The sequence below is a fragment of the Ctenopharyngodon idella genome, chromosome 21 (genome assembly GCF_019924925.1).
Source record: "Ctenopharyngodon idella isolate HZGC_01 chromosome 21, HZGC01, whole genome shotgun sequence".
NCBI lineage: Eukaryota > Metazoa > Chordata > Actinopteri > Cypriniformes > Xenocyprididae > Ctenopharyngodon > Ctenopharyngodon idella.
The window spans coordinates 9,894,010-9,920,519 of NC_067240.1; the positions used below are offsets into that span (position 1 = coordinate 9,894,010).

Sequence of the window (26,510 nt, forward strand, 5' to 3'; positions counted from 1 at the left end):
ACATGCCTAGAGCTCCACACTTCACTACATAAATTAATCCCCAGATGTTTCCCTTTATGCGAGATGGATCTAGATATTTCACTCTGCTTTGAAGAAAAGTGGTATCCCTCATTGGAGATTCAAATGTGTGTATCTCAGAAACACAACAACTGTATATCAGTGCTTTAACAGGAAGCCAAGTTATCAGAAATTTAGTTTTCAAACTGAGAAGATGAAGGGTTGCAGGAAGAGAGCTTGAACAAAACAAAATATCCTGTTGAAAAAAAATGAGCATTTTTTCCCCCCATTAAGACATTTAGGGGACTTGTCTGTATGCCAAATCAGAGCATGTGACCTGCTCCATCATGCACTGTTTCAAGCACTGAATTAAAAAAAAAATAAAAAAAAAAATCTCAGTTTTCTAATAACAATTATTGTTTATACTCCAAATCATTATCAAGATAGTGTCAAATTAGTTTTTGTGGAAATGGCCTCTAGAGATTTCAAATATATTAAATACATTAAACAATTAAGACATCAGTAACAGTCAAGTAAAAATATCCTTATATTAAACAACTTTACTATTCTCTCTTCACTAAAGCTTTTTTTCTATCGAACTACCATAGGAAATTAAATGATTAAAACTTACAGGGACCGACTTTACTGAGGTAACATCAGGTGGCATTTTGTTCACAAGCTGTTTTATTGACATCTTTACGTGGTTGAAACTCTGATTAGGTGATTACATGAGAGACTAGAAAGTAAAGTTCATTGGGACAAACTTTTATGTTGGCTTGACAAAGCCATATGAAAGTTTTAAAAGCTTTAAATTTAGTGAAGTGGAAAGAAAGAAACTAAGAAAGAAAGAAAGACATGAATTTGCATGTTTTGCTAGCATGTTTTTATATGTTGCTAGCATGATTTAGCATGTTGCTAACGTGTTTTCCCATGTTGCTAACGTGTTTTACCATGTTGCTAGCATGAATTAACATGTTGCTAACATGTTTTAGCACATTGAAACATGAATTAACATGTTGCTAGCATGTATTAACTGTTTTTAGCACAATGCTAACATGAATTATCATCTTGCTAGCATGTTTTAACATTGTTAGCATGAATTGGCATGCTGTTAACATGTTGCTAGCATGTTTTAGCATGTTGTCCTATGATATTCGTTAAGCTTTGCTAATGTTAGACAGCTTAAATACTCTATCAGGCTTATTGTGCAATAGTCTTGACCTCCTTATTAAAAGTCAGAGACTTTTCGCAGATTTGATACATACGTTTAATGAAAATTGTAAGTCAGATCAGTTAGAAAAGATAAAGCAACCCGAGTCAGAACAGTCTGAAGTTCTGACCTGAGTTTGGTGGTTGTAGCTTGAAAGCCCTAAGAGGAGATACTGTTTACATTTTTGTTAAGAATAATGATAATATGCTCAGTATGCTTGCTTTGTCAAGCCAACATAATTATACATTTCGGTAAGTTTTACTGTATCTTTCAGCATACCTGCTGGTGATCATTCATGTTCTTAGTGTTGTAGCTATTATTAATAAAGCGGAAGAGAAATATAGCGATATATACAGTATATAGCTATAGCGATCTGTCACGCCACATTAAAGAGTGCCAAAACTACATCTATCATATGAATTTTGAAATACAACTGACATAATTTAAAATACATATATATTTTAAAAAATAACATAATACACCAAGCATACAATTTCTCCACAAACGACTCGAAAACAGAGTGCAAAATGATAGAGCAAGTCATGTGTTCAGTGGAGGTGAAAAAAAACAAAAAAAACAACAACAACTGCGCTTTGTAGTAATAATCTGCTACAACTACAGTCATGCTTTTTAACATTCAGGATAGTTTTTCAAAGAAAAAAAAAAATTGTGGGAGTTTGAGCCGCAATGTTGCATGTCTATATGTAGAACTAAATCCCACAGGTGTTCCAAGTTATGACTTTTCTTACTATGGGAATTTAAGAAGTCACACACGTGCATGAATGGACGTGCAGTGTAAATTTTCGACCTATAATCCTAAACCGACACTCTCTCTAATCTCCCACTTCTAGAGGAGATGAAAAGAGTCTGTGTTTGACTAGTGAAGTGGAAACTTTTCCTCTTTGTGTCAATGAACACACATCTCTCAACTGACAATGTGGTGTTACAAGCTCAGTGAAATGAGAGGCCAGAGAAACAGTTTTCATCAAGGATATACAGAACAAAAAGTGAAAGTGAGCTAAATTGAAAGTAGAAGCTAAAGATGTTATTTTCACTGCAACGTTGTCTTTGATGAATCTTGGGATGTAACATGCTGTCAAACGATTAATCGCGATTAATAACATCCAAAATAAAGGTTTGTTTACATAATATATGTGTGTGTTCTGTGTATATTTATTATGTATATATACAGTCAAACCAAAATGTATTCAGACACCTTGAACATTTCATTCATTAATACAGTTTATTCACTATAGTTTAAAAAAATGGTAATAAAATATGACAAGATCTCAGAGTTAAACTGTGTCAGAAAAAAATATGTCAGATAACACTTGGTCAGGTCAAAGTGTCTGAATAAATTTTTGGTTCCAAATTTTTATCAATTTTACTGGTAGTCCACTGTATGAAGAATTTTTGTGTATAATATGTCACAGTTTACTTGATTTTGCTATCCTCACTTATATAAATGAACTGCACCCACTAGTAAAAATATATCAAAAATATCAAAAAATGTCTGAATAATTTTTGATTTGACTGTAAATACACACACATACATGTATATATTTAATAAATATATATATATATATATATACACACACACACACATTTGTATTTATATTATATATAAATTATAATATATTTTGATAAATATATACATGCATGTGTGTGTGTGTGTGTGTATTTATATATACATAATTAATATACACAGTACACACACATATATTATGTAAACACAAACTTTTATTTTGGATGCAATTAATCGTTTGACAGCACTACTTTTAAAATAAGAGTTCCATGTATTATGAAACATACTTTAATTAGCATTTTCTTCCAAATCCAAAAACATAATATCAGACTATTATTGAAATTAAGCTGCAAATATGACTTGTTCTGAAAAATTTGTGGTTATGATGTTGCAAATCTGCAGTCTGTAAACAAGCTCATTACACATTCAAAGATGTTAGTGAATCACAACAGAGTATATTTACATAGCCCTAAAGGTGCAATAAAAAAAACATCAAACAGGATGAAAAATTGTCATGCATAAATTATGACTGTTTCTGATGCAAGACAGCTCAACTGGACCTCATGTGAAAAAATAAAATTACAAAATATTTGATGTGACCCCTTTAAAACATTAACACAGTGAAGTCATAATGGATTCTGACACATGGAAAGCACACAGTGGACAATTTAAACATCTTTTTTTACCTGTTAAAGTCGATCGTGATATCCGCCCGGCCGCTGGTGACCTCAGTAAAGGTGAGAGGGGCAACGTCACTCCAGGCCTGCAGTGCCCTCTGCAGCACATGTCTGACTTTCTCTAAACTCATCTGCCAAGGGGTCCGCATGATCCTGTAACGTGAGCGCAAACACTCATAAACGCTCATTACAGACCACCCATGCGACTTTCATTTGGATGAAAGTGCATGACCTCAATAATCCCCTTTATTTGAACATGTTTGCTACCTTTCTTGGTGGTGAACTAAGAGACTGGATCAGAATCTGTCAGTTGTGAAAAGACAAGCACAGTTTGAATGTTTGCCTAGTTAGGGATTGGGTACAATACCCACTACTACTACGCTCTCCGACCAAAATCACAAAACAATGTGATATTTGATATTGTGACAGTGATGGCACCCCTATCCGGGTTCGTTTAAGTGCATAAGCCTTGTAGAAATACATAGCATCATATTTCACCGCTCTTTTGTTACTTGTCATTTAACAAGATCTTAAAGGGTTAGTTCACCCAAAAAATGAAAATTCTGTCATTAATTACTCACCCTCATGTCATTCCACACCCGTAAGACCTTCGTTCATCTTCAGAACACAAATTAAGATATTTTTGATAAAATCCGATGGCTCAGAGAGGCCTCTATTGCCAGCAAGATAATTAACACTTTCAGATGCCCAAAAAGGTACTAAAAACATATTTAAAACAGTTCATGTGAGTACAGTGGTTCAACCTTAATATTATAAAGTGACGAGAATACTTTCTGTGCGCCAAAAAAACAAAATAACAACTTTTCAACAATATCTAGTGATGGGCGATTTCAAAACACTGCTTCATGAAGCTTTGAAGCTTTATGAATCTTTAGTTTCGAATCAGTGGTTCGGATCGCGTATCAAACTGCCAAAGTTACGTGAACTATTGAAATTTCGTAACAGTTATGATGTAACAAAGCCTTGTTTATTGATATCACATGACTTAGGCGCTCCGAACCACTGATTCGAAACAAAAGATTCGTAAAGCTTCAAAGCTTCATGAAGCAGTGTTTTGAAATCGGCCATCACTAGATATTGTTGAAAAGTTATTTTGTTTTTTGGCGCACAAAAAATATTCTCGTTGCTTTATCATATTAAGGTTGAACCACTGTAGTCACATGAACTGTTTTGAATATGTAGCTTTCTGGGCATCTAAAAGTGTTAATTATCTTGCTGGCAATGGAGGCCTCTCTGAGCCATCGGATTTTATCAAAAATATCTTAATTTGTGTTCTGAAGATGAACGAAGGTCTTACGGGTGTGAAACGATATGAGGGTGAGTAATTAATGACATCATTTTAATTTTTGGGTTAACTAACCCTTTAATTCAAAACAGTTCACAATTGTGAATTGTGAATTGTCAGTGACTGCACTTGTGGCAATTTGTTTAGTAGCTTTAATAGCATTCTTTCTTAAATTGATCTTAAATTAGACTTGCTTTTTCTGTTCTCAGTAAACAGTTTGAATGCTGTTTAAAAATTAAATCCCTCATGGAGTGAGCCCAGAGGATTTAACTTCTCTCAGATGAAAGACGAGCTGCATTATAAAGCTTGCTGAGTGATGGAGACATGCATGCTTATTTTCACAAGCAGAATCCCCACAGAGCGCATTTAAACTGGTGAACCACAAGTTTGTATCATGTTCCACAAAGCTTCCCTCTGGTGCATTTCATAAAAAAAAAAAAAAAAAAAAGCACATCTGAAGTATTGTTTAGCTCCTGACCTGCAGCTATAGTGACTGGTACCTCTAGTCTGTTTTCATGCTTGGACACCTTCATGCTTTGGTCATTATTAGCTTTATGGGATGGGGTTCGCTCTTGGGCTGCATGTTGGAGCCACAGACTGTCTCAGATCGTGGGGCCTCTGCTGTCTGCAGGCCCAGACAGGAGCTATGACAGCGGGAGTGAGCCCAGTGTGGTAGTCTGTGGCTTAAAACATTGTCCTGCCATATTCGCTGTTCCAATTAGAATTTTAGGATCAAGTTCTTAACTCTTGACTCTCGCTACAGTCACAAAAGAATAGATCAGATTTAAACCAGATTTAGACTACTGACTTTTAAACATCTAATACAGTAGCCCCCCCAAAAAAGTCAAGGGTTTTCAAACTGGGCTCTTGGGACCACAGGGTACCACAAGAGGCTTCTATAGGGATGAACTCGCTGCACAGGTGTCGTTCATCGTTATTCACTGAAGGTGCGCTCACACTAGATTTTAAAGGGTTAGTTCACCCTAAAAATGAAAATTATCCCATGATTTACTCACCCTCAAGCCAAGGTGTATATACTATCTTCTTTCAGATGAACACAATCAGAGATATATTTAAAAATATCCTTGCTCTTCTGAGCTTTATAATTGTTGTGAATGGGGGGCCACATTTTGAACAAAAATAATATGCATCCATCCATAATAAAAGTAATCCATATGGCTCTAGTGGGTTAATAAAGGCCTTCTGAAGTGAAGTGATGGGTTTTTGTAAGAAAAATATCCATATTTAAAACTTTATTTAAACTATAATAACTAGCTTTCGGTAGACCAGGGGTTTTCAACCTTTTAGGGCACGCGCCCCCCCTGTGTTTATCTAATTTCACTCATGCCCCCAACCCTTCCCCCGCCACCAACCTACCAACCAACCAATGCGAACATTATTCATATACTACTTGATGCGTTCAAATATAATTGCTACATTACTTAATATGCTGCATATAGTTTGCAAAACCCATTTCTACACCGGACGCGACCACCTTGCCGCAACAGCTTGAGGATGCACACTGGATGCAACAAAGTGACCATTGCGGTTCAGTAATGCAGGAGTTTTGAAGTATGTCAGAAATAGAACGAGGCATCAGTTTACTGTCGGGGTTTTTGTGTATTGCACCACGCCGCTTGCGTCCGACAGGGTATTAGTTAAAAACTGAAACATTAAAAATATAAATAGCTTACCGACTTTGGAGTGATGGCTAGGCTTGTTTTTATCATCTCACATGAGAAACACATACTCATTAAAACACTCATTAAAGTAAAGGAACTCAATTGTAAGCATAGTAGTGGGGGTAGGACGGGGTTTGGTGTTTTTGAGCTCACTGTGCACATGTACAGTCCGTCATTAAACGAGGGGACAAATTACAGGGGATGTTGAGATGCTATAGCCCATAAACAACTTTCAGAGACGTGAGTAATGACAGCTTATAGTGGCACAGCATTAGAATGGTGCTGACTGGGGTTTGCTGGGGATAAAGTATGTGTGTGTGTTGCTGTCTTGACATCAGATTCTGATGAGGCAGCACCTAGTATACAAATTACACAACGATTAGAACTTTTTAAAATTCATTCATTTTCAGGATGGAACCTGCTGAGGTTTGTCTCATGCAACCCAGTTAAACAACGTAAACTAAGACTAAAAAAAAAAAAAAGTTTTTGCTATATATTTGTTATATTTAAAGACCCCCTGTGGTGAAAATCAAGTTTTTAATGTTGTTTATATGTGGTGTTTTTGATATGCTTTAAAGGGTTAGTTCACCCAAAAATGAAAATAATGTAATTTATTATGTCGTTCTACACCATAAGATCTTCGTTCATCTTCAGAACACAAATTAAGATATTTTTGATGAAATCCAATGGCTCAGTGAGGCCTCTATTGCCAGCAATGTCACCGAACCTCTCAAGATCCAGAAAGGTACTCAAAAGATATTTTAAAACAGTGACTACAGTGGTTCTACCTTAATATTATATAGCACCAAGAATACTTTTTGTGCACCAAAAAAACAAAATAACGACTTTTCAACAATATCTAGTGATGGCCGATTTCAAAACACTGCTTCGAAACTTTATGAATCTTTTGTTTTGAATCAGCGATTCGGATCGCGTATCAAACTGCTGAAATCACGTGACTTTGGTGATCCGAACAACTGATTCGAAACAAATGATTTGTTAAGCTTCAAAGCAGTGTTTTGAAATCAGCCATCACTCGATATTGTTGAAAAGTCATTATTTTGTTTTTTTGGTGCACAAAAAGTATTCTTGTTGCTTTATAATCTTAAGGTAGAATCACTGTAGTCACATGAACTGTTTTAAATATGTTTTGAGTACCTTTCTGGATCTTGAGAAGTTCGATGACATTGCTGGCAATAGAGGCCTCACTAAGCCATCGGATTTCATCAAAAGTATCTAAATTTGTGTTCTGAAGATGAACGAAGGTCTTACAGGTGTAGAACGACATGAGGGTGAGTAATAAATGACATATGACATTTTCATTTTTGGGTGAACTAAGCCTTTAAGACAAACCATGTGCAAATTCATCATTCAACACCATTACGGAATATTTTTTTCTCCTTAAAAGTGCAGTTTACCAAAGACAGGTTGAAACATGGTTTGAAATCGCCGTTCTCTACGTCACAAACATGCTGTAACCAATCCCGTCAACGTGTGGGGCGGACACATTTAACAATATAGCGGGTGAATTATATATATGATGTATATTACGATGTTATGATAAACTATATGCCTTTCTCCACTGACGTTAAGTTGTTCGAAGCATTTCTAAGGATGCTGATTTTTAGACAGCAGCAGTCTGACTCTGAGATGGCGAATGGGAGCATGGTTTGTGTAACATTAGCTGTTTGATAGGTAGTCCGAGCTGGTGTGATTGAGTGGAGACGGGAACTAATTTGCATATTTATGGATCTGCGTATTCTAAATGAAGCAAAGGTGTAGAGTTACATTCAAGCTATTTTAAGACATGAAGAAATTATTTTCACAGGAAAAAAACGTTTAAATGTCATTTTTGTGATCAAAGATGAGTTTTAAGGGATAAAATCATTGACTACAGAGGGACTTTTAAATTTACAAAGTGATTAATAATTGTTGGTATGGACCAATATTCAAATTCTTTATTCTTAAAATCTAAATTTTCACTTTAAAGTCAGAATGAAATGGAAATTTCATGTTAATCAATGGAACTATGCACAATAATTATCTTATTGTGAACAGTTTGCATATGGGTTTTTTTTACCTCTTAATTTTAAATAAAATGTCATAACTTGATCTTGAAATAATACGACATTTCTCTCTAATGATGTATGCTGGATTTATCCAATTATTTATTCTGCTTAAATCCCACTCCTTTCTTACAATAGACTGAAAGCTCGCATTCAGATCTGCCTCCATCCAATAAACAACCAATGGGTAAATCCAAGACGCCATTGTACATTTTTTTTTTTTTTCCCTTTTTCGATAATCTGTTTCACTCAGGTGTGCATCAGAATAAGGAAGAAAAGATCTGTCCCTACTTCCCTACTACCCAAAAGACTATTTTTCTGTTTTGACTTCTGTCTTTACAGTATGCAGACGAAAAGACTAGTCTGCCCTACAGCAAAGTTGGTTGATTTGGATGGAGAAGCATAAGGAGATTTATGGGCTGTGATATTTTATGGGAAGGGCCATAAATCAAGGGGCAGGTTTAATCAGTGGTTGTACGGCTGGTTTTCCTTGTCTGGGCCCTCATCTCACCCCCCGCTGAGCACTGAAGAGAAAACTAGAACCATTTAGGCTCTGCTGCCGTAACACACATGAGTGCTCTGAAATGTAACATCTTCTCCCGATCGGGTCGTGACCTCACTGACTTCAGGTTACAGAGGGGTCCTATGTCCGGTGGGAACCATCTTTGACAAAGATGCACGAGGCAAATCAATCAAAACATGAAGTGGTGACCAGACAACCACAATAGTAAGGTCATCATGTCAATCAAAAAGGGTTTTAAAGGGATTGTTCACCCAGAATTGGATTGTTCTGGCATCATTTATTCATCCTCATGTCATTTCAAACCTGTTTGTCTTTATTCATAAAAGAGAATATTTTGAAGAAAGTCCAAAACAGCACTGATTTACATTGTACAATAGATAGTAAATAAATAAAATGAAAAAAAAAAAAAAAAATCTGGTATAGTTTAGGGGGAGGATTAGAGTTATGGGATACAATATTTATAGTTTGTATAGTATAAAAAAAAACCATTACGTTTATGAAAAGTCCCCATAAAACATGGAAACCCAATGTGTGCATGTATGTGTGTGTGTGATTTACTGTTTTAAATCAAAGGGGTATATATTTCTAAATGTGTTCTGGAGCCATACAGTCCTGGGACTGAGACAGTTTACTGCTTCTAATTAAATGGGTGTAATGCTGGAATGAGTGTGTGGTCTTCTTTAGAACCGATAAGAACTATAAGAAATGTGAGATGATAAAGAAACATTCTAATTTATTTCCTAGCATTTCCTGTATGCACTGTAAGAAAAATTCCATAAAAAAATGGATAACGTACTGGCAGAAAATTACCAGGACATTATCCAGTAATTTTACAGACATTTCCGTTAACCCTAAAACACAATGCAATTAAGTTCAAAATTCAAAATGCAGGTAAAACACCTGCAAAAAAAAAAATAAATACAGAAAATAAATCAAATCATCAAATTAATACGGTACATTCTGCCCTATTTTTACAGAGTGTGGGCTGTAAAATAGCGTAACCCTATAGATTCAGTCAAATGTGTGTTGACTGGGAGCTAGAATACCAAAAATAAGCTATATCTTTGCCTCAGTAAGGTCTTTGTTGTGTAAGGCTCAAAATAGTACCTTGGCAATACATCAAGGTTGTCTTCTCCCATTTACGCTTTTATGTTTCATTAATTTTATGTCTGTCATCTCAGTAAGTGTAGACACAGCAACCAGATACAACCGCAACCACTATCCATGGAAGTCTTACTTGTACGTGAGGTCTGTTTTGTCCCAGCGTCCTCCGAACAAATCAAAGCGTTTCTGGCGATGACGGCCCCCGAGCAGACCTACTTTGTGGGATGAGTAATGAAGGGCGTTCCCTCCCTTCTCTGAGGGGTAGTCTGGGACTCCACAGCGGGGCCTGTTCCAGATCTCAGTTTGATTCTTGGGAAGAGCCGAGTTTGGGTGCACTCTCTTATTGCCAGAGTCTTCACTCAGAGTATCCTGAACATGATGAAGTTGGCCCCTGTTTTTGAGGCCATGGTGATGGGTCTTTTGAGGCCAGTCCTGTCAACACACAAATGCACATTTAAACACAAAATCAAAATTAAATTAAAATAAAATTAATCAAAATTCATTTTAAAATTAACAAATTAAAATCAATGTAACTAAATATAAAGAAAAGTATAAACTAAAAAAAAAAAAAAAAAAAGCATAAAACTTATGTTATTTTTTTTTTTAAAGATAATAAAATTCAAAATTAATACTATAAAAAATAAAACTAAATAAAACTAAAATTGCTAGGATGGTTGCTGGGGGTACTGGGTCTACAAACCATAGGGTGAAGGGCCAAATAAGGCCAAATTGGGAGCGGTCAAATTATAGTTACGCAACAATTGGTCTTACATCACTGATAATTAGCAAGAAGCATTATCACAGTCAATTTCCTCAACAAAATTTCAAGGAAATGGTTCTGTTAATGGACTGGGAGGTTGGCTGCCTGAGGGGAAAGTCAGATTGCCCCAATTTCTCTACTTCCCCAAACCTCACTGCAATTCTCTACTCCAGCTGTGCAGGTTTTGAACCCCCTTCTCTCTAATTTGTGCTTGGTTAAGAGGCCAGGGGTGGTATGGGGCGAACTATTTTTTTTAAATGCTTTTAAAAATCCTTCCGCCACTCGTAGCCATAAGGAGTCTTTTAAAAGCTGTAATTTAAGCACAAGATATATTTAGACAACCATAAAACATTTAGAAATATAAAGCAGGAAGTCTGAAAAGAAAAAAAGCCATTTGTTTAAGTGTTTCCCTATCACAGAGAACAGGTAGGACCAACTACTATGATGAACATGTACAACAGACTGAAGCGATTCGCTTTAAAGTGAATAAAAATGAGTGGCCATAGATTTTTTTTTCCAGGTTTTTGACTTTTTTCATTTGCTGTAGGCAACAAGCAATTCATGATTCTTCAGTTAACACTGTGTCCTAACCAGATGGTAAAACAACCAGAAATAAAATCTTGTGACCATGACAAAGAATAAATGACAGGACATTTTGCTATTCTCAGGGTATCTATTTTGTTGCACTGGCTTGCCCACTTTAAAATCTCATAGGTTTAAAGGGTTAGTTCACCCAAAAATGAAATTTCTGTCATTAATTACTCACCCTCATGTCGTTCCACAACCGTAAGACCTTTGTTCGTCTTCGGAACACAAATTAAGATATTTTTGATGAAATCCGAGGGTTTCTGAACCACACACAGGCAGCAACGTCATTGCACCTTTTGACGTCCAGAAAGGTAATTGAAAACATGGTTAAAATAGTCAACGTGACTACAGTGGTTCAACCTTAATGTTATGAAGCGACGAGAATACAAAAACAAAACAAAAATAACTTTATTCAACAATTTGAATCGTTGTCTGTGATCTCAGTGCAGGCTTCCTTGTTTACATTCGAATGCCGGCTCATTATTGGCCGGATCCTGTGTCAGCATCACATGCATACGTCGTGCTGCTCACGTGTTCAGCTTCGGCCAATACTGAGTTGGCGTTCGGATGTAAACAAGGAAGCCTGCACTGAGTTCACTACGTATGACAACAGTTCAAATTGTTGAATAAAGTCATTGTTTTTGTTTTGTTTTTGCGCACAAAAAGTATTCTCGTCGCTTCATAACATTAAGGTTCAACCACTGTAGTCACGTTCACCACTTTAGTCATGTTCATTTTAACCATGTATTCAACTACCTTTCTGGATGTCAGAAGGTACAATGACATTGCTGCCTATGTGCATCAAATATCAAATATCATCTGATTGGCTACAAACAGTTTCATGTTCAGTGCGGACAGACAAATTGCTTATTTCTGGACATTTGTTGCGTCGCATCTGATCAGAACACAGTGTAACTAAAGACAAATTCTAACAAATAAAAGGAAAAACAACCAAATATTTGTGGGCAAGTTGAGACATAGTACCTTAGTAAAAATCCACTGACATGTGAACTTGATAGCACTGCTAAAACATGACCCCACACCCCCGGCAATGAGAAACCGCACAAATTCCACAGATAGAAGTGAAGAATTCACCACACTTTATCTACTCTCAGTTTGTTTCTCAAAACTGCTGAGTGTGCATGGACTTTCCATGGGCTGAACCATCATTAAATGATCATACATGTTGAAAGCATGTAATTTAAGCAGTCTCTAAACAACCTGGAGACAGTTTTTTGTACAACAGTCAAAATTGTAGTCAAAACTTTCAGCAATGACTAACTGGCTTGAGTCTACTTAGGGAGCGACGGAGGTGGAAGAAAAACACCCGGGTGTCTCAGGTTCAACGGGAGTCAAGGGTTAAAGGTTAAAGCCTAAATCAACAAAACAGACCCCTTGGGCCAAAGTAAACACACATACTCCCATTTCAAACCAAAACTCAGCAGACAGCCTGCTTTTCCCCTTCAAAAATAAAGTTTAAAAAAATTTAATAGATATATTCTGTATAACCAACATTCAATTCCAAGTAAACTTCAGTTCAAATTGTCAAACTTTTTTTACTTTTTTCTTGGAAATAAGTCTCTTGTTCATCAAGGGTGTATTTATTTAATCAAAAATACAGTAAAAACCATAATATTGAATTTTCATCATCATTACTCCATTCTTAAAAGTCACATGATCCTTCAGAAATCATTATAATATGCTGATTTGGTGCTTGAGAAAGCCATTTCATATTATTATGAATGTAATATATGTATATATATATATATTTTTAAGGATTTTCTCAAGAACAGCATTTATTTAAAATAGAAATCTTTTGTAACATTATAAATGTCTTAATACTGTCACTTTTGATCAATTTAATGTGTTCTTGCTGAATGAAAGTATGAATTTCTTTCAAAAAACAAATCATTATACACATCCGAAACCTCTGAAAGGTAGCGTACGTAAACTTCATTAAAAGTCATTGAACTCTATGACCCAATTTTGTTACCACATTTCAAAATGTGCTATCAGTATTTTATAAAAGGTGGAGGTGCTAAGTGCAAACAAGATGGCTCAGGTTTCTGATGTAACGACACATAAGTGCATATTATAGAGGCTGAAACGGCTATAAGCGTAGACACAAAGCCAAGTCTAGAAAGAAACAGCATGCAGCCAGAACATCGTTATTTTCTCAACAAACAACCCAACTATCAATCTATCATTAAACCTTGTGAAATACTGCTAAGCGAATCTAAGGGCTAAATTAAACTAAAAAAACCTGTTGATATGTTCATAGAGCACAAAAGGAGAATTTTTACAAACCTTATAGCTGCTATTTTTCATACAACCACATGTGTCAAGCTCCAAAAATGAAAAACAAAAATGATGGGGTGAACTGTTATGACTAATTAAAAAAAGATCAAATGAGACTGCACTATTGAGGGACTGTGCTGGGAAATCTTTTCTTTTAATATTAGTAAGTGCCAACAACATTTACCCCAACACAAACACACATCTCATTTTAACAAAAGCCCAAATCAAAGAACCTTTTCTTAACCAGACATTCCTCAAGTCTGGGCATATTTTACAGCATCCACCTGCATGTAGTGAAACATGTGAAAATGGAAGTCCATTCAGAGACGCACTGGAACGTCTTCAGAATTACCTCTACGGCCACACGTGTTCCATATAAAACAAATGTCTCTTTTTATGTTGCGCAAACTTTCGGCGTTTTTATGATACCTTTCTGACAGATATATGCCTTTCATCAGCTGAGAAACGAAAACAACTGGGAATTGTTTTACCTTAAGCGGTAGTCACCTTTACACATTCAAACATCAGGCATTTGTGCCTGCAGGAAGAGCATGTTCTAAACAATACAGAAGAACTATTCATTTTAACACCTCCATTTATAATATCAAATATCCAACATTTGGGAATTATATTAATATAACTGGAAACAACTACAGGCTGCATTTTTGCATAAATGTAATATACTGTTTATGTTTATTACCATAAACAAGAATAAACTTCTGTTTTCATAGCACGTGCATCTGTAGGTCAATAGGTCAGTGGGTAAAAACTCTAACTTGATACAGTATGTTGTGCAGAAACAAAACACAGAGATCCTGATCCGACCACAAGCCTTTGGGGGAAATCCAGAAGAAAAGAGCTGACATGTCAGTGCAAGAAGAAAGTTTAGAGGGAAATGGCGTGACTGGCATCGTGCCATCTCTATAGGGTTCCTGAGGATAACCTCTTTGTTCGTAGCCAAATCTTTCTCTCTGGGGCATCCGAATGATGTCACCAACTCCTGACAGATCCCTTACACTCATCAGCACAGCCGGCACCAGAAGCGAAACATCATGCGTTTCCAAAACACACACAAACGCCTCTCTACATTTGGATGTCTGTTTGCTACTGACTCAGCAAGCCCTAAAAATACAGCCAACAGCACTTCCTATCATCCTACTTTTCTGGCTTGGTTTTTTATTTCTAGTGCGACTCTGATCCAAACATCCTGGCTCGGTCTCTTTGTGTCTCTCAAGCATGCCATTGTCTTGAGAAAAATGACAAACAAGAAATTCCAGCCTGTTACAGGCATTTTCTGGCACATTAAAGTAGGCCACAACATGAGATAAAGAATGAGCATGCCAGAGGAAATCGGACTAGGGTAAATATTTACATGCAAAAACCTCCAGAGATCTGCATTCTTCTGGGACTGTATACACAAGTTAAGTGATTACACTGAAACAGAAGATTATTTACTGGGAACAGGATATGGATGATGTTGATTGAAGATGTTCATTTATAAAAAGAGTGTAGTGCATCCAAGGTAGACCATTAGTGTCTACTCTAAATCCAAATAAGTCAAGTCTAGGGAGGGAAAATACTAGCTATTTCTTATACATGTTTTAATGGTTTCCACTTGTCACCTCTTTCACTTCCATGTGGAACATCTAGCCAGTAACACATCTGATGTATTGCCAGGAGCAGCCATCAACTTGAATTAAAGGTATTTCAATAGCATAAGTTCTTTTGTCTCCTAATTTCAGTAGAGATAGGAAACAGCTGGTGAGAGGTTCTAGATCTAGAGGTCAGGTGACTGGAAAATGGTGGTTTGAATCAGAACCAGGTACATCAGGGTTTCTGGTGTCAGTTTCATTTGTGACTTCGGGCAAGAACCCTAAACCAAACCGCACCGCAGGTGGTGCGATGCAAATGACCCTGACCTGTACACTCGATCCTCTCTAACCTTGAGTGTCCTTTTTTCTCATATGTTGAGATTGGGTCATAAGGATAACCCAAACTGAATAATTGGTGCTGATTAACAAGGGTGCCTAGAAGATCTTTTCCTCTTCTTAAAATTTTTTACAAAGGCTACATCCTGGATTGTGCACGATTCAGAATTGAATTGAGAATTCCTTTTAAATTCCAATTCCAATTTTGAATTTTAAACCGGATGCAATTAAACAAATTAAGCAAGAACTAATTCTTAACAAGAAAAGCAAAGTTTGTCAAGACAAACTTTGAATGTTGGCTTGACACAAACTTGCTTGAAAATGAAAAAAAAAAAAAAAGGTTTAAAAATCTTTTAAGTTTGAGAGTTTATGATAGACCGATGCCATTGGATGGATGGATGGACGGATCCAATTAAACTTCCTATATTGTGTGGCCAATTCGATTCAAATTCTAGCTCATGATCTTAAAGGCAATTCTAAATTTTGCACAACCCTGTGGATTTCACATTACTTATTAGTTAGTGTGTTGACTGAGTTGTGTTTTGGCAGTTCTCATGGAGCTTGTGGTGCGTGCACAATGTCTTAAAGAAGGACATCAGCTTTTCTTTTCTCAGGGGGGTCAACAAACGCAGTGGTAGCTATCTGGATCCTTCCATTTTCCCCTCTGTCAGCAAACACAGGGTTTGTTATCCTGCTCAGCGTGCCAGATGACTTGTCCCTGCCTGCATAATCTCCTGCTCCGGCTTTGTCAACATTCAAGAACAAATTGACAGCACATGCTCCGCATCAGAGCTGCTTCTCTACATTCAAACATGAACATGGTTTTTTAAGAATGTCTGGAGCTGGTTTGATTGCAGGTGCCGTTCCTGTTTGATTGGCAAAGTGGGTCAAGACAAATATACAATAAAATTAAGCTGCTCTTTATAGCCAGATGCTTTGACAGCATGCAATATTTCATTGTCATTTTGTGGTAATGCTTTGCATTTTGAAAGAAAGACAGTGTTCAGTTGTTTTCTACCCTGTTACAACTATTCGTTTCTGCTCTTTCATTCACAGTTTCAAATGGATGTGTGTATTTTAGCCTGATATATTCCTTGGCAAAATCTCTGTATGGATATTTGCCAACTGGGTTACAACAGCCATCTGTATTCTTCTTTGTCCACTTCCTCTAAGCCCTACAAGCTCTCTCTTTCTTTGTGCAAAACAAAGTTCTTATAGCCAGATTTTAGTTCTTCGAGGATCAGCAGGAAGTTTAAACCATAAAGACTCACAATTATCTTTTTTTTCTGAATCCAATTCAACATAAAAGAGCTGGGGTTGGTTCTGAATAACGTTCAACTATATGGATTCAAAGGCATGATACTGACAAATTAATGCAAATGCAGTGAATTCATTTAGCAATGGCTATATCTGCTATTAAAAAAAAAAAAAAAAAAAAAAAAAAAAAAATCGATACCTTCTAGGTACATCCAAAATCAAACATTTGCACCATCCTGTCTACTATAAATGGCATATGATGGAGCAGTTGAAGTTAGTTAACTGATAAAATGTAATTTATTTCTATATTTTTTAACCTATTACTCCATTTCTATGCAGAAATTAGAATTGTATTAACTAAATATTTGCTATGGCTATTGTTTTAGACCCTCAGACATTATGTTATATGGTGTTTACTTAAGAGGCACCTTCATACACAGAATGCTGCCTTTCACTTACTGGGCAGCAAGTTACCTTTTCAGACACTGCCAATGACTCACTGACCCAAACACACTACCTGGGGGAAAAGAAAAAAAAAATTCCAGCCTTCTACAGTACTTTAAACAAATGCAAATATGCTAAACGTAAAATTTTGCTTTTTTCAAAGACAAAAACCTGGAGATATTAATCTCCACTGTTGCCATACACAAAAGCTGCCATACATTCCACTGAGGCACCTATGATGCAAATGAGCTTATATGTGATTAAAAAAAAAAAAAAAAAAAAAAAAAAAAAAAGTTTTGTTTATTCTAGTAAAATATTTTGTGTAGATACCTTAATGGTAACCAACTGGTAATAAATCATGTTTTAACTTCATCACTTTTAATGATATTTTATAGCCCTTCTTTACCAGACATTGAAACAGAGGCTTATATGTCAATATTTGCAACTCATATTCATAGAAATTAATATTTTTGTTTGTTTTTTGCATATGTAAGTGCTTAACAAAGACATTTCAAATCTTTATTGTTACTTATCTTAATTGTTATTTATATATATATAGTCGCTTAAAATAATTTTAAAATCACTCACCACAGCAGGTTTGCTGTACCTGTAGCTGTTTCCGTCTGGAACCGGTAGAGAATGAATGCACACTATGCAGTATAAGACTGCAGAGAGAAGCTGTGCAGATCGCATCATCCTGCTCTGCTTCAAAGCCGCACGCACCACCTGCGCGCGGGGCACTTTACTAAACGAGCGCGAGAGAAGGAGGAGAGAGGGCGCGCGCCTGTCTGTCGAGCTTTAGCTGTGACCAAGCGCAGACTAGCCAAGGGATTTTATACTCTCTGATTTCTTTGTTCTCTTTTCTTCAAATTACACTTTTCTTTTAGGGGCTGGAGTGGCAAGTTCACCGGCAATCACGTGATCCAGCCCTCCATTCCTCTGGCGCGCTCGTCGCGAGAGGGGAAACGGTGGGTAGAGAGCAGGATTGGTTTTCAAGATGTGGGTTAGCAGGAGAGGTTTAGATAGAGATTACGGTTACTACTAGACTAACAGTTGGATAAAGTAATGATAGGCTGTTGTCGTTTTATTGAGTACGCGCTCGCCTGCTAGTGTATATTATTTGTGATTTTATGCCAATTTCTGAAGTGCACCTGTTCCATTTAACCCTCATATTCTGTATATTAGCCTATTATCTACAGATTAAAATAATAATAAAGTTTTTAAATATTTTATAATTTTAAAAAAATGCAATATATTATATTCAAATAATATTACATTAAAATGAACTCTCATATTGGGTTATCAAAACAGTTTGCGTCACTTTTTTTACCAATGAATTTATTTAGGCTACTAAGAACTAATTTAATTTTAAAGGAATATAGTGCATTAATTTTGACATTACTACACATACATCATTAAAACATAAAACAGTAATGTCTGTCTCAATAGAACATAAGGGTGATTGATAAATACATCAATAGAGGAGAAACAATACTGGAGATGCAAGGTTTATACCCGAGTAAAACACAGACTTGCTTTTTTGAGATTGAAACAAAGGCTGTGTTTTCTATTTGGCACCGTTTACAAAGGGGCATGCTTGATTTATCCACCCGACCTAAAAGCACCTGACAATGAGAAGACACATTTCTCAAATGCCTCTGGTTAAAGCGCATGAACGGTGTCATTAGTGTTGAATCCATTGTTGAGGAAATTGCCTGCTCAGGAAGCATGTTTAAATTAAAGGGCCTTTGCTGATCTCTTCTGAACAGTCTGGGGTGTCAAGAAAGTTGCAGTTTTGAGGAAAGGTCTTACAGTACGTCCAGATCTTATCTGATGTGCGTCAGTTAAAGACCTTAGGAACAACTTTGTATTATATTTCCAAAGTAAAGCTTATCATTTTCACATTATTACTTTGAAACCTCAAATATAAGATTTAAAGCCGCAGTCCGTAACTTTTTTTGGTTAAATTATCCAAAATCAATTTTTGAGCAAGTACATAACCAGCCAGTGTTCATCTCCTTACCTTAGCAAGATTCACAACGGTAAGCTTGTAATAACGTGTTCTAATTCGAGTGGTACTGGTAGGTTTCTGCGGGAAATTCGAGCATGCAGCCGTTCATCTTTGCGTCATTACGTCACATCTGTTTACATAAAGAAGGAGTCCTGGCTAGAGGCTATATTACATGTGAGGATGCTGCAGGTGGTGGATCATTTTTTCCCCTCACAGCAGCTGGAATAATTAAATGTGTCATTTTGATGGCAGATTGTATGGTATGACAAATTAACGCCAGAGATTAGACTGTACAGAATATCTACAGGTAACGCTAATACACACTAAACACACGTAGTCACGCAATGCTGATGTTGTTAACATTAACAATTTGAGAACATAGTATAACAATAATAATAATTTGCACGGTTTGATGTGATATGAGCTAAGCGATCTTTAGATTTAATCACCATTGGCAGCGCAATTTATTGTAATGCTCTTTTTTTTCTTCAGTTGGTCAGAACAAAAGTGGCAGATTTGTTACTTAATTGTTCAGATGACATTTTCCGGTGAATATTCTTATTTTGGCCATACTTCCAAGACTACAATCTGTGATTCTGCTGAGGATACACGCTGAGGAGCCATGCCGATGCACAACCCACGTAAAGATGATCATTCTGCAAATAACTGCAATTGCAGGTTTCAAACAGAGATGGCGACAAAGAGGCAAAACTTACAGACTGCAGCTTTAACATTTCGGTACTACATAATTCTCTTGATTCCATTTGTAATAATAAAAAATAGCAATAATAAATATGTATGTCTATACTATATGTCTCTATACATATAATAATGTAGTTCTGATTAATTGAATCTTTATTGTCTAAATGACATTGGACTGTTCATTTGACTGACTCAAACAGCATTCTTCTTCTCTCATGTGCTTTGTTCACTTGTTTGCTGTGTACCAACTCCACAGCTCAATACATAGGACCACTAGAAAAAAGCTCAAGCTTGATTTTTTTTGTTTTTTTTTGGGGGGGGGGGGCAGTTTTTCATTTTGTTTTGATATAAATCACTATCACAGCTGACTAGGATTGGGAAAACGCTGAAACTATATATCCTGTTTTAGAACTCCTGCCAAATGAGTCAGACCCTTCTTTGTCTCCATCACTGCAACAAAGAGCCTTGTTTAATTTTGCTCCACGCATTTGGATCCAAACCAAGAGAAATCTTGCTATACGAAGCAGTTTTTGAAAGAGTGGGCTGATGATGGTTTTCAATATCTGCCCTTGGAGGGACATGCAAGCTTCCTAGATAAAAAAAAAAAAAAAAAAAACTATTACAGATTTAAAGCCTGTTTTTACTTCTAAACTTCACTAGAACTAATCACAAAAGGTTTGTGCATTGAGCATTTCAAGCAATTTCAGAGATAAGCTTAGATGTTACTTTTATTCAGAAGATTTTTTTTTTCCCTTTGATCTCCTGCTGCATTTATATTTTCTCTCAGCGGTCTATAAATCGATAAGAGGCATTCATCTATCTTTAAGATGTAGCTTCTGCACAATTTCAAATTCATTTTTACATGAAACATGAACCCTCCAGTCCTTATAAAATATTTTAGCACCATCCTGTGGATAAACAGAGTGTGTTACACACTTTATTTCGTCCAGAACTCAGGATTTCACCTACACTCTCAAAAATAAAGGTTCTTAATTGGCATCTGTGGTTCCATGAAACCTTTACATTGCACAAAAGGTTCTTTTTAGTGGAAAAAACATTCTTTAGATTATTAAAATGTTCTTCAAATAGAGATTTTTCACTGAAAGGTTCTTTGGGGAACCCAAAATCGTTCTTTTATGGAATCTCCGTTAAAACCTATTTTTAAGAGTGCAGCCAGTTTCCTCAAACTAAACGCCAATGTTTGTTAACCCTTTGACGCCACCAGAGGAACCAACCACAACAAAGCCATTGAGACACACGTATAATCAATTATGTCTTCAGTTGTTGGAAAACAAAGGAAGACTGTCCAGACTTCCTTTAAAATCCATCAATCCCCCTCACTTTAGTGGAGAGAACCACAATGAGGCTGACTCATCTCAAATAACAGGGTCACTTGTAAACCCCCATTAGATGGGGGCAGGGGACAAAAACACGTTTTATTTCTCTCGGTTTTCTGCCAGGCACCCCAGGTGCGCAAAGCTGGAGAGATCAGAAAAAGCAAAAGCACAGATAGTGAATTCACTTCTGTTTGCACTGTCAGCTCAGTGTGAACGCAATATACCGTGTCAATAGACACTACCACATCTACTAGAGGTACGTCTACCTTAACAGCACCTAATATTTACTTCAAACTCACTCACACTTTGCTGCGACGGCCCTGCGGTGAGCTTAACTGTGTATATACCAAGAGCTGTAAAGTTAAGGGCCTCCTTGCTGTAAAATCTCTGCTACTGAACATTCAAAGCAGATTTACAGCAGGGGGTATCAAAGTAAGCAAACAGGAAAATCTCTAGAGATGCTTTTCAAATTAGTTTTTTTTTTTTTTTTTACGCCATTATTTGATGTTTTGGCCATAAACATAGGTATGTCTACCCTCTCTCATCTGCACACCTGCAAAAATCAAAGTCAGCATCTGCAAGGGGTCATTATAGGGAGGAGATCTTTAGGCTTCCCATCATTGCATTAAGCTATGACTGAATCACATAATCACTGACACACAGCCACATTGATCCATTTAAGAGAGTGACTGTCTAATTATACAAGTCATGGCATCGTACACACTGGCTCGTAAACATTTAAACGTATCAAGGACATTTTCGATATCAACCACTAGCTCATAATGTAACCCGAGCCTTTAATGTTTAGAAGTAAATGGGATACAAATGTGTCTTTTGACATACAACACTTGAACTCCGTTTTACGAGGTGTCTGGTAACACTTATTTTTTCACCCTTCCATGAATTATAGTCCTTTTTTTATTCCTCCAAAAATAGTTGAGCGAGTCAATTGTGAACGACAGCTTTGGGCTCTTCCCAGGGGATGAAATTCATGTTTTTATGGTAAAAGACAGATTTAAAGAGGCCTGATGGGAGATCTGCTACGTGATGTAAATGATTCATGTATCATCAAGCATATGATCTGATCGTACCTTCATACCTTCTCCAGCTGGTTCTCTTCCACAAGTGATTATGGTATGTCCGTACAGGACCTGAAATGACACAAAAGCAAATATTAAACATATGGGAAAAGAATATGCAGTTAAACTAATGCTCAAAAGTTTAGGGTCAGTAAGATTTTTTTTTTCAGCAAGGATGGATTCAATTGCTAAAAAGTGACAGTAAAGATTTTTACATTGTTAAAAAAAATATATATTTCAAATAAATGCTGTTAAGAGTTCTATTCATCAAAGAATCTTTCCACACAAATATTAATCAGCACAACTGTTTGCAACATTGATAATAAGAAGAAATGTTTCTTGAGCACCAAATCAACATATTAGATTTATTTCTGAAGGATCATTTGACACTGAAGACTGGAGTAATGATGCTGAAAGTTCAGCTTTGCCATCACAGGAATAAATCACATTTTTAAATATATTAAAATAGAAAACACATCAGACATGTTGTCATAATAGATCAATGTGTTTTTAATTAACTGCATCTTTTTCCCAGGCAATTATTATATAAATGTTCAGTAGCTTCAAGATATGCACTTAAACAGAAATTGCCTTAAAAAAATACAATATTATATATATATATATATATATATATATATATATACACACACACACTATTTTGCCAAAAGTAGTGGGACACCCCTCCAAATCACTGAATCCAGGTGTTCCAATCACTTCCATGGCCAAAGGTGTATCACTCTCAGGAGCTCAATGAATTCAAGCGTGGTACTGTGATAGGTTGTCACCTGTGCAATAAGTCCATTCGTGAAATTTCCTCACTACTAAATATTCCACGGTCAACTGTTAGTGGTATCATAACAAAGTGGAAGCAATTGGGAACAACAGCAACTCAGCCACGAAGTGGTTGGCCACGTAAAATCACAGAGCGGGGTCAGCGCATGCTGAGGTGCACAGTGCGCAGAAGTCGCCAACTTTCTGCAGAGTCAATAGCTACAGACCTCCAAACTTCATGTGGTCTTCAGATTAGCTCAAGAACAGTGCGTAGAGAGCTTCATGGAATGGGTTTCCATGGCCGAGCAGCAGCATCTAAGCCTTACATCACCAAGTGCAATGCAAAGCGTCGGATGCAGTGGTGTAAAGCACGCCGCCACTGGACTCTAGAGCAGTGGAGACGTGTTCTCTGGATTGACGAATCACGCTTCTCTGTCTGGCAATCCGATGGACGAGTCTGGGTTTGGCGGTTGCCAGGAGAACGGTACTTGCCTGACTGCATTGTGCCAAGTGTAAAGTTTGGTGGAGGGGGGATTATGGTGTGGGGTTGTTTTTCCAAGGGTTGGGCTTGGCCCCTTAGTTCCAGTGAAAGGAACTCTTAATGCTTCAGCATACCACAACATTTTGGACAATTTCATGCTCCCAACTTTGTGGGAACAGTTTGGGGATGGCTCTTTCCTGTTCCAAAATGACTGTGTACCAGTGCACAAAGCAAGGCCCATAAAGAAATGGATGACGAGTTTGGTGTGGAGAAACTTGACTGGCCTGCACAGAGTCCTGACCTCAACCCGATAGAACACCTTTGGGATGAATTAGAGCGGAGACTGCGAGCCAGACCTTCTGGCCAACATCACTGCCTGACCTCACAAATGCTCTTCTAGAAGAATGGTCAAAAATTCCCATAAACACACTCCTAAACCTTGTGGAAAGCCTCCCCAGAAGAGTTGAGGCTGTTATATCTGCAAAGGGTGGGCCAACACCATATTAAACCATACGGATTAAGAATGGGATGTCATTAAAGTTCATGTGCGCGTAAAGGCAGGTGTCCCAAAACTTTCGGCAATATGTGTGAATATGTGACAACTAGCCCCGGTCTCCCCTATTCTGTAAATCTGAGATAAAGTGCATGAATTATCTCTGCTTAGTCATTGTGCACTAAATTTAGATTCCGCGGGTGAAATCCTTCCCTATAGAGAGCTTTTTAAAGTAATTATCCCTCAGACAAGGCTCAAAGCATAAATATAGTCTGGCTTAGTAACTTGTAGTTTCCCTGCTAAATTAGCATTTTATTAACACAGACACACACAATAAATAAAAAAACACCCACAGCATTGTGCAATTTGATTACAGAGGAGAATGAACGTGTGGTTGCGGTTATAGGTGAGTTAAATGGGTTTTACGGTTTGAGAAAAATTCTTTGTTTCGGTGCCAAATGTTTAAAGCATTTATATATTTTGGGAGTGCAACTCTTTAAGATTCAGTGGGTTGTAAAAGGTGGGTATCACTAATGACACTTGTGGAGAGAAAGTTAACAGTGGAAAAAGATCATACAACCAAAACTACCTGAAGCCTCCCTTTTTGTTCATCTGTGCCCCATGGGACTTTTCAATAATAAGGAATCCTGTGAAGAAATTACAATGCTGGAACCCTAACATCCCACCAGGATCATGAACCTTTGGGGTAAGAATGGCATTCAGAAGCCTCTAATGAACAACTCAACAAAAGACTCACTTCTATTTTTGCTGTATTGGTATTGGTGTTGTGCATGTCAGCACATAATAATCTAGCCATCTATGCTTATCACGCCAGATGTTTACTTTATATTCATGCATTTAACTTACAGGGCCTTTAAGGAAAATATTTAATCAGTATGCGTGTGCCATGTAGTTGAACTACAGCAGTCCATATAGGCTCCATACCAGCATGCAGCCGTTAATTACGTGTTTATTTGTGAAATTCTATGTTGATTAAGAACAATAAAGCTAAGGTTTCATTCATAAAGACCAAGAGGTTCAAAACAAGCTTCTTTTGTGTTGTTGTCAGCCTTTCTCGGGAGTTGCGGGGCCCCCTCAGTCTGATAAAATGCAAGCCAGACTCCTCAAACACTCCACCATGGAAGCAGCTTCAACCAGACCCCTGAGGCTCTATTAAACGTCACTCAGTGGAAACATGAAAGAAAGCCCCGTGGAAATGAATCATAGCCTCTACCCCTCCTCACCCTGAGCCCTCCATCCCATGTGCCTCTGACCACAAGAAAGAGCATGGTGGAGAAGGAGTGGAGGTTATAAAACACAAGCTGGCTTTAGTGCAATTTGCTGTTTAGCATTGTGATGCAAAATGCAAATGTTGGCACAGTGATTATATATATATATATATTATATATATATATGCTTCTTTCATCTGTTGAACACAAAAGAAGGTATTTTGAAGAATACTGGTAATCAAACAGTTGATGGTAGCCATTAACAGCTATAGTGTTGTTTTTTTTTTTTTTTTTCATACTGTGGTTTTCCATACAATGGTAAACTGTTTGGTTACCAGCATTCTTCAAAATATCTTCTTTTGTGTTCAACAGAAGAAAGAAGCTCATATAGGTTTAGAACAACCTGAGGGTGAGTAAATGATGACAGAATTTTCATTTTTGGGTGAAATATCCCTTTAAGCTTTTATCAGAATATTTCATTGTATTTAAAACTTACATGACATTGAAAATTGCATTGCACTGTTTACAGAGAATAGTAAATGCTGACACAGCTGAATGACTATGGCCAGGTAATTCCCAGTTCCCTTTGGGATCTTTTGTTTTTAACTGTTTTTTAGACGTGAATCATTTCGGAATTCACCACAGACGCTTATGGAACTCTGATGCACACAGCCTCATCACGGACCATATGGACCATATTCCTGTGAGAAGAACTCTAATGGTTCTTTAAGTTCAATCTCATATAAAGTCATATAATGTAATATAGGCACAACAGACCACCTATCATGATAAAATAAGGCAGAACCTTATACAAAGCCTAATGCATGCTGAATCACCTCCTGCCATCTGAGATTGGGATGTGAATCATGCCAATTTAAGTAAATTTGAGCTCCCCCATACCACACACTAGGCAGAAATTATCAGGCCAGCTGTAACCACAAACACAATATTGTTTTTTTTTTTTTTTTTTTTTTTTTTTGTGCTGTTTTTATCAACATGTTTTTGTCCCTGGATATGACTAAAAAGCATTTTAGTCAAATTA

General features: G+C 36.9%; 1 protein-coding gene across 2 annotated transcripts in view; it reads right to left on the bottom strand.

Annotated features, from left to right (window-relative positions):
* The window catches only part of mmp11b (matrix metallopeptidase 11b), a 30,153-nt gene extending 7,590 nt beyond the window's left edge, over nucleotides 1–22,563 (bottom strand). The window contains exons 1-3 of one of the 2 annotated variants that reach the window (XM_051878647.1): nucleotides 22,507–22,563; nucleotides 10,224–10,522; nucleotides 3,419–3,562 (exon numbers count right to left, since the gene is read on the bottom strand). In XM_051878647.1, the coding sequence (XP_051734607.1) occupies nucleotides 3,419–3,562; nucleotides 10,224–10,522; nucleotides 22,507–22,512 (449 nt within the window). In that variant the 5' untranslated portion in view covers nucleotides 22,513–22,563. Of the gene's footprint in view, nucleotides 1–3,418; nucleotides 3,563–10,223; nucleotides 10,523–17,953; nucleotides 18,266–22,506 lie in introns of those variants that run through there. The other variant, XM_051878646.1, reaches the window with a different exon arrangement.
* Nucleotides 22,564–26,510: the final 3,947 nt, after the last annotated feature.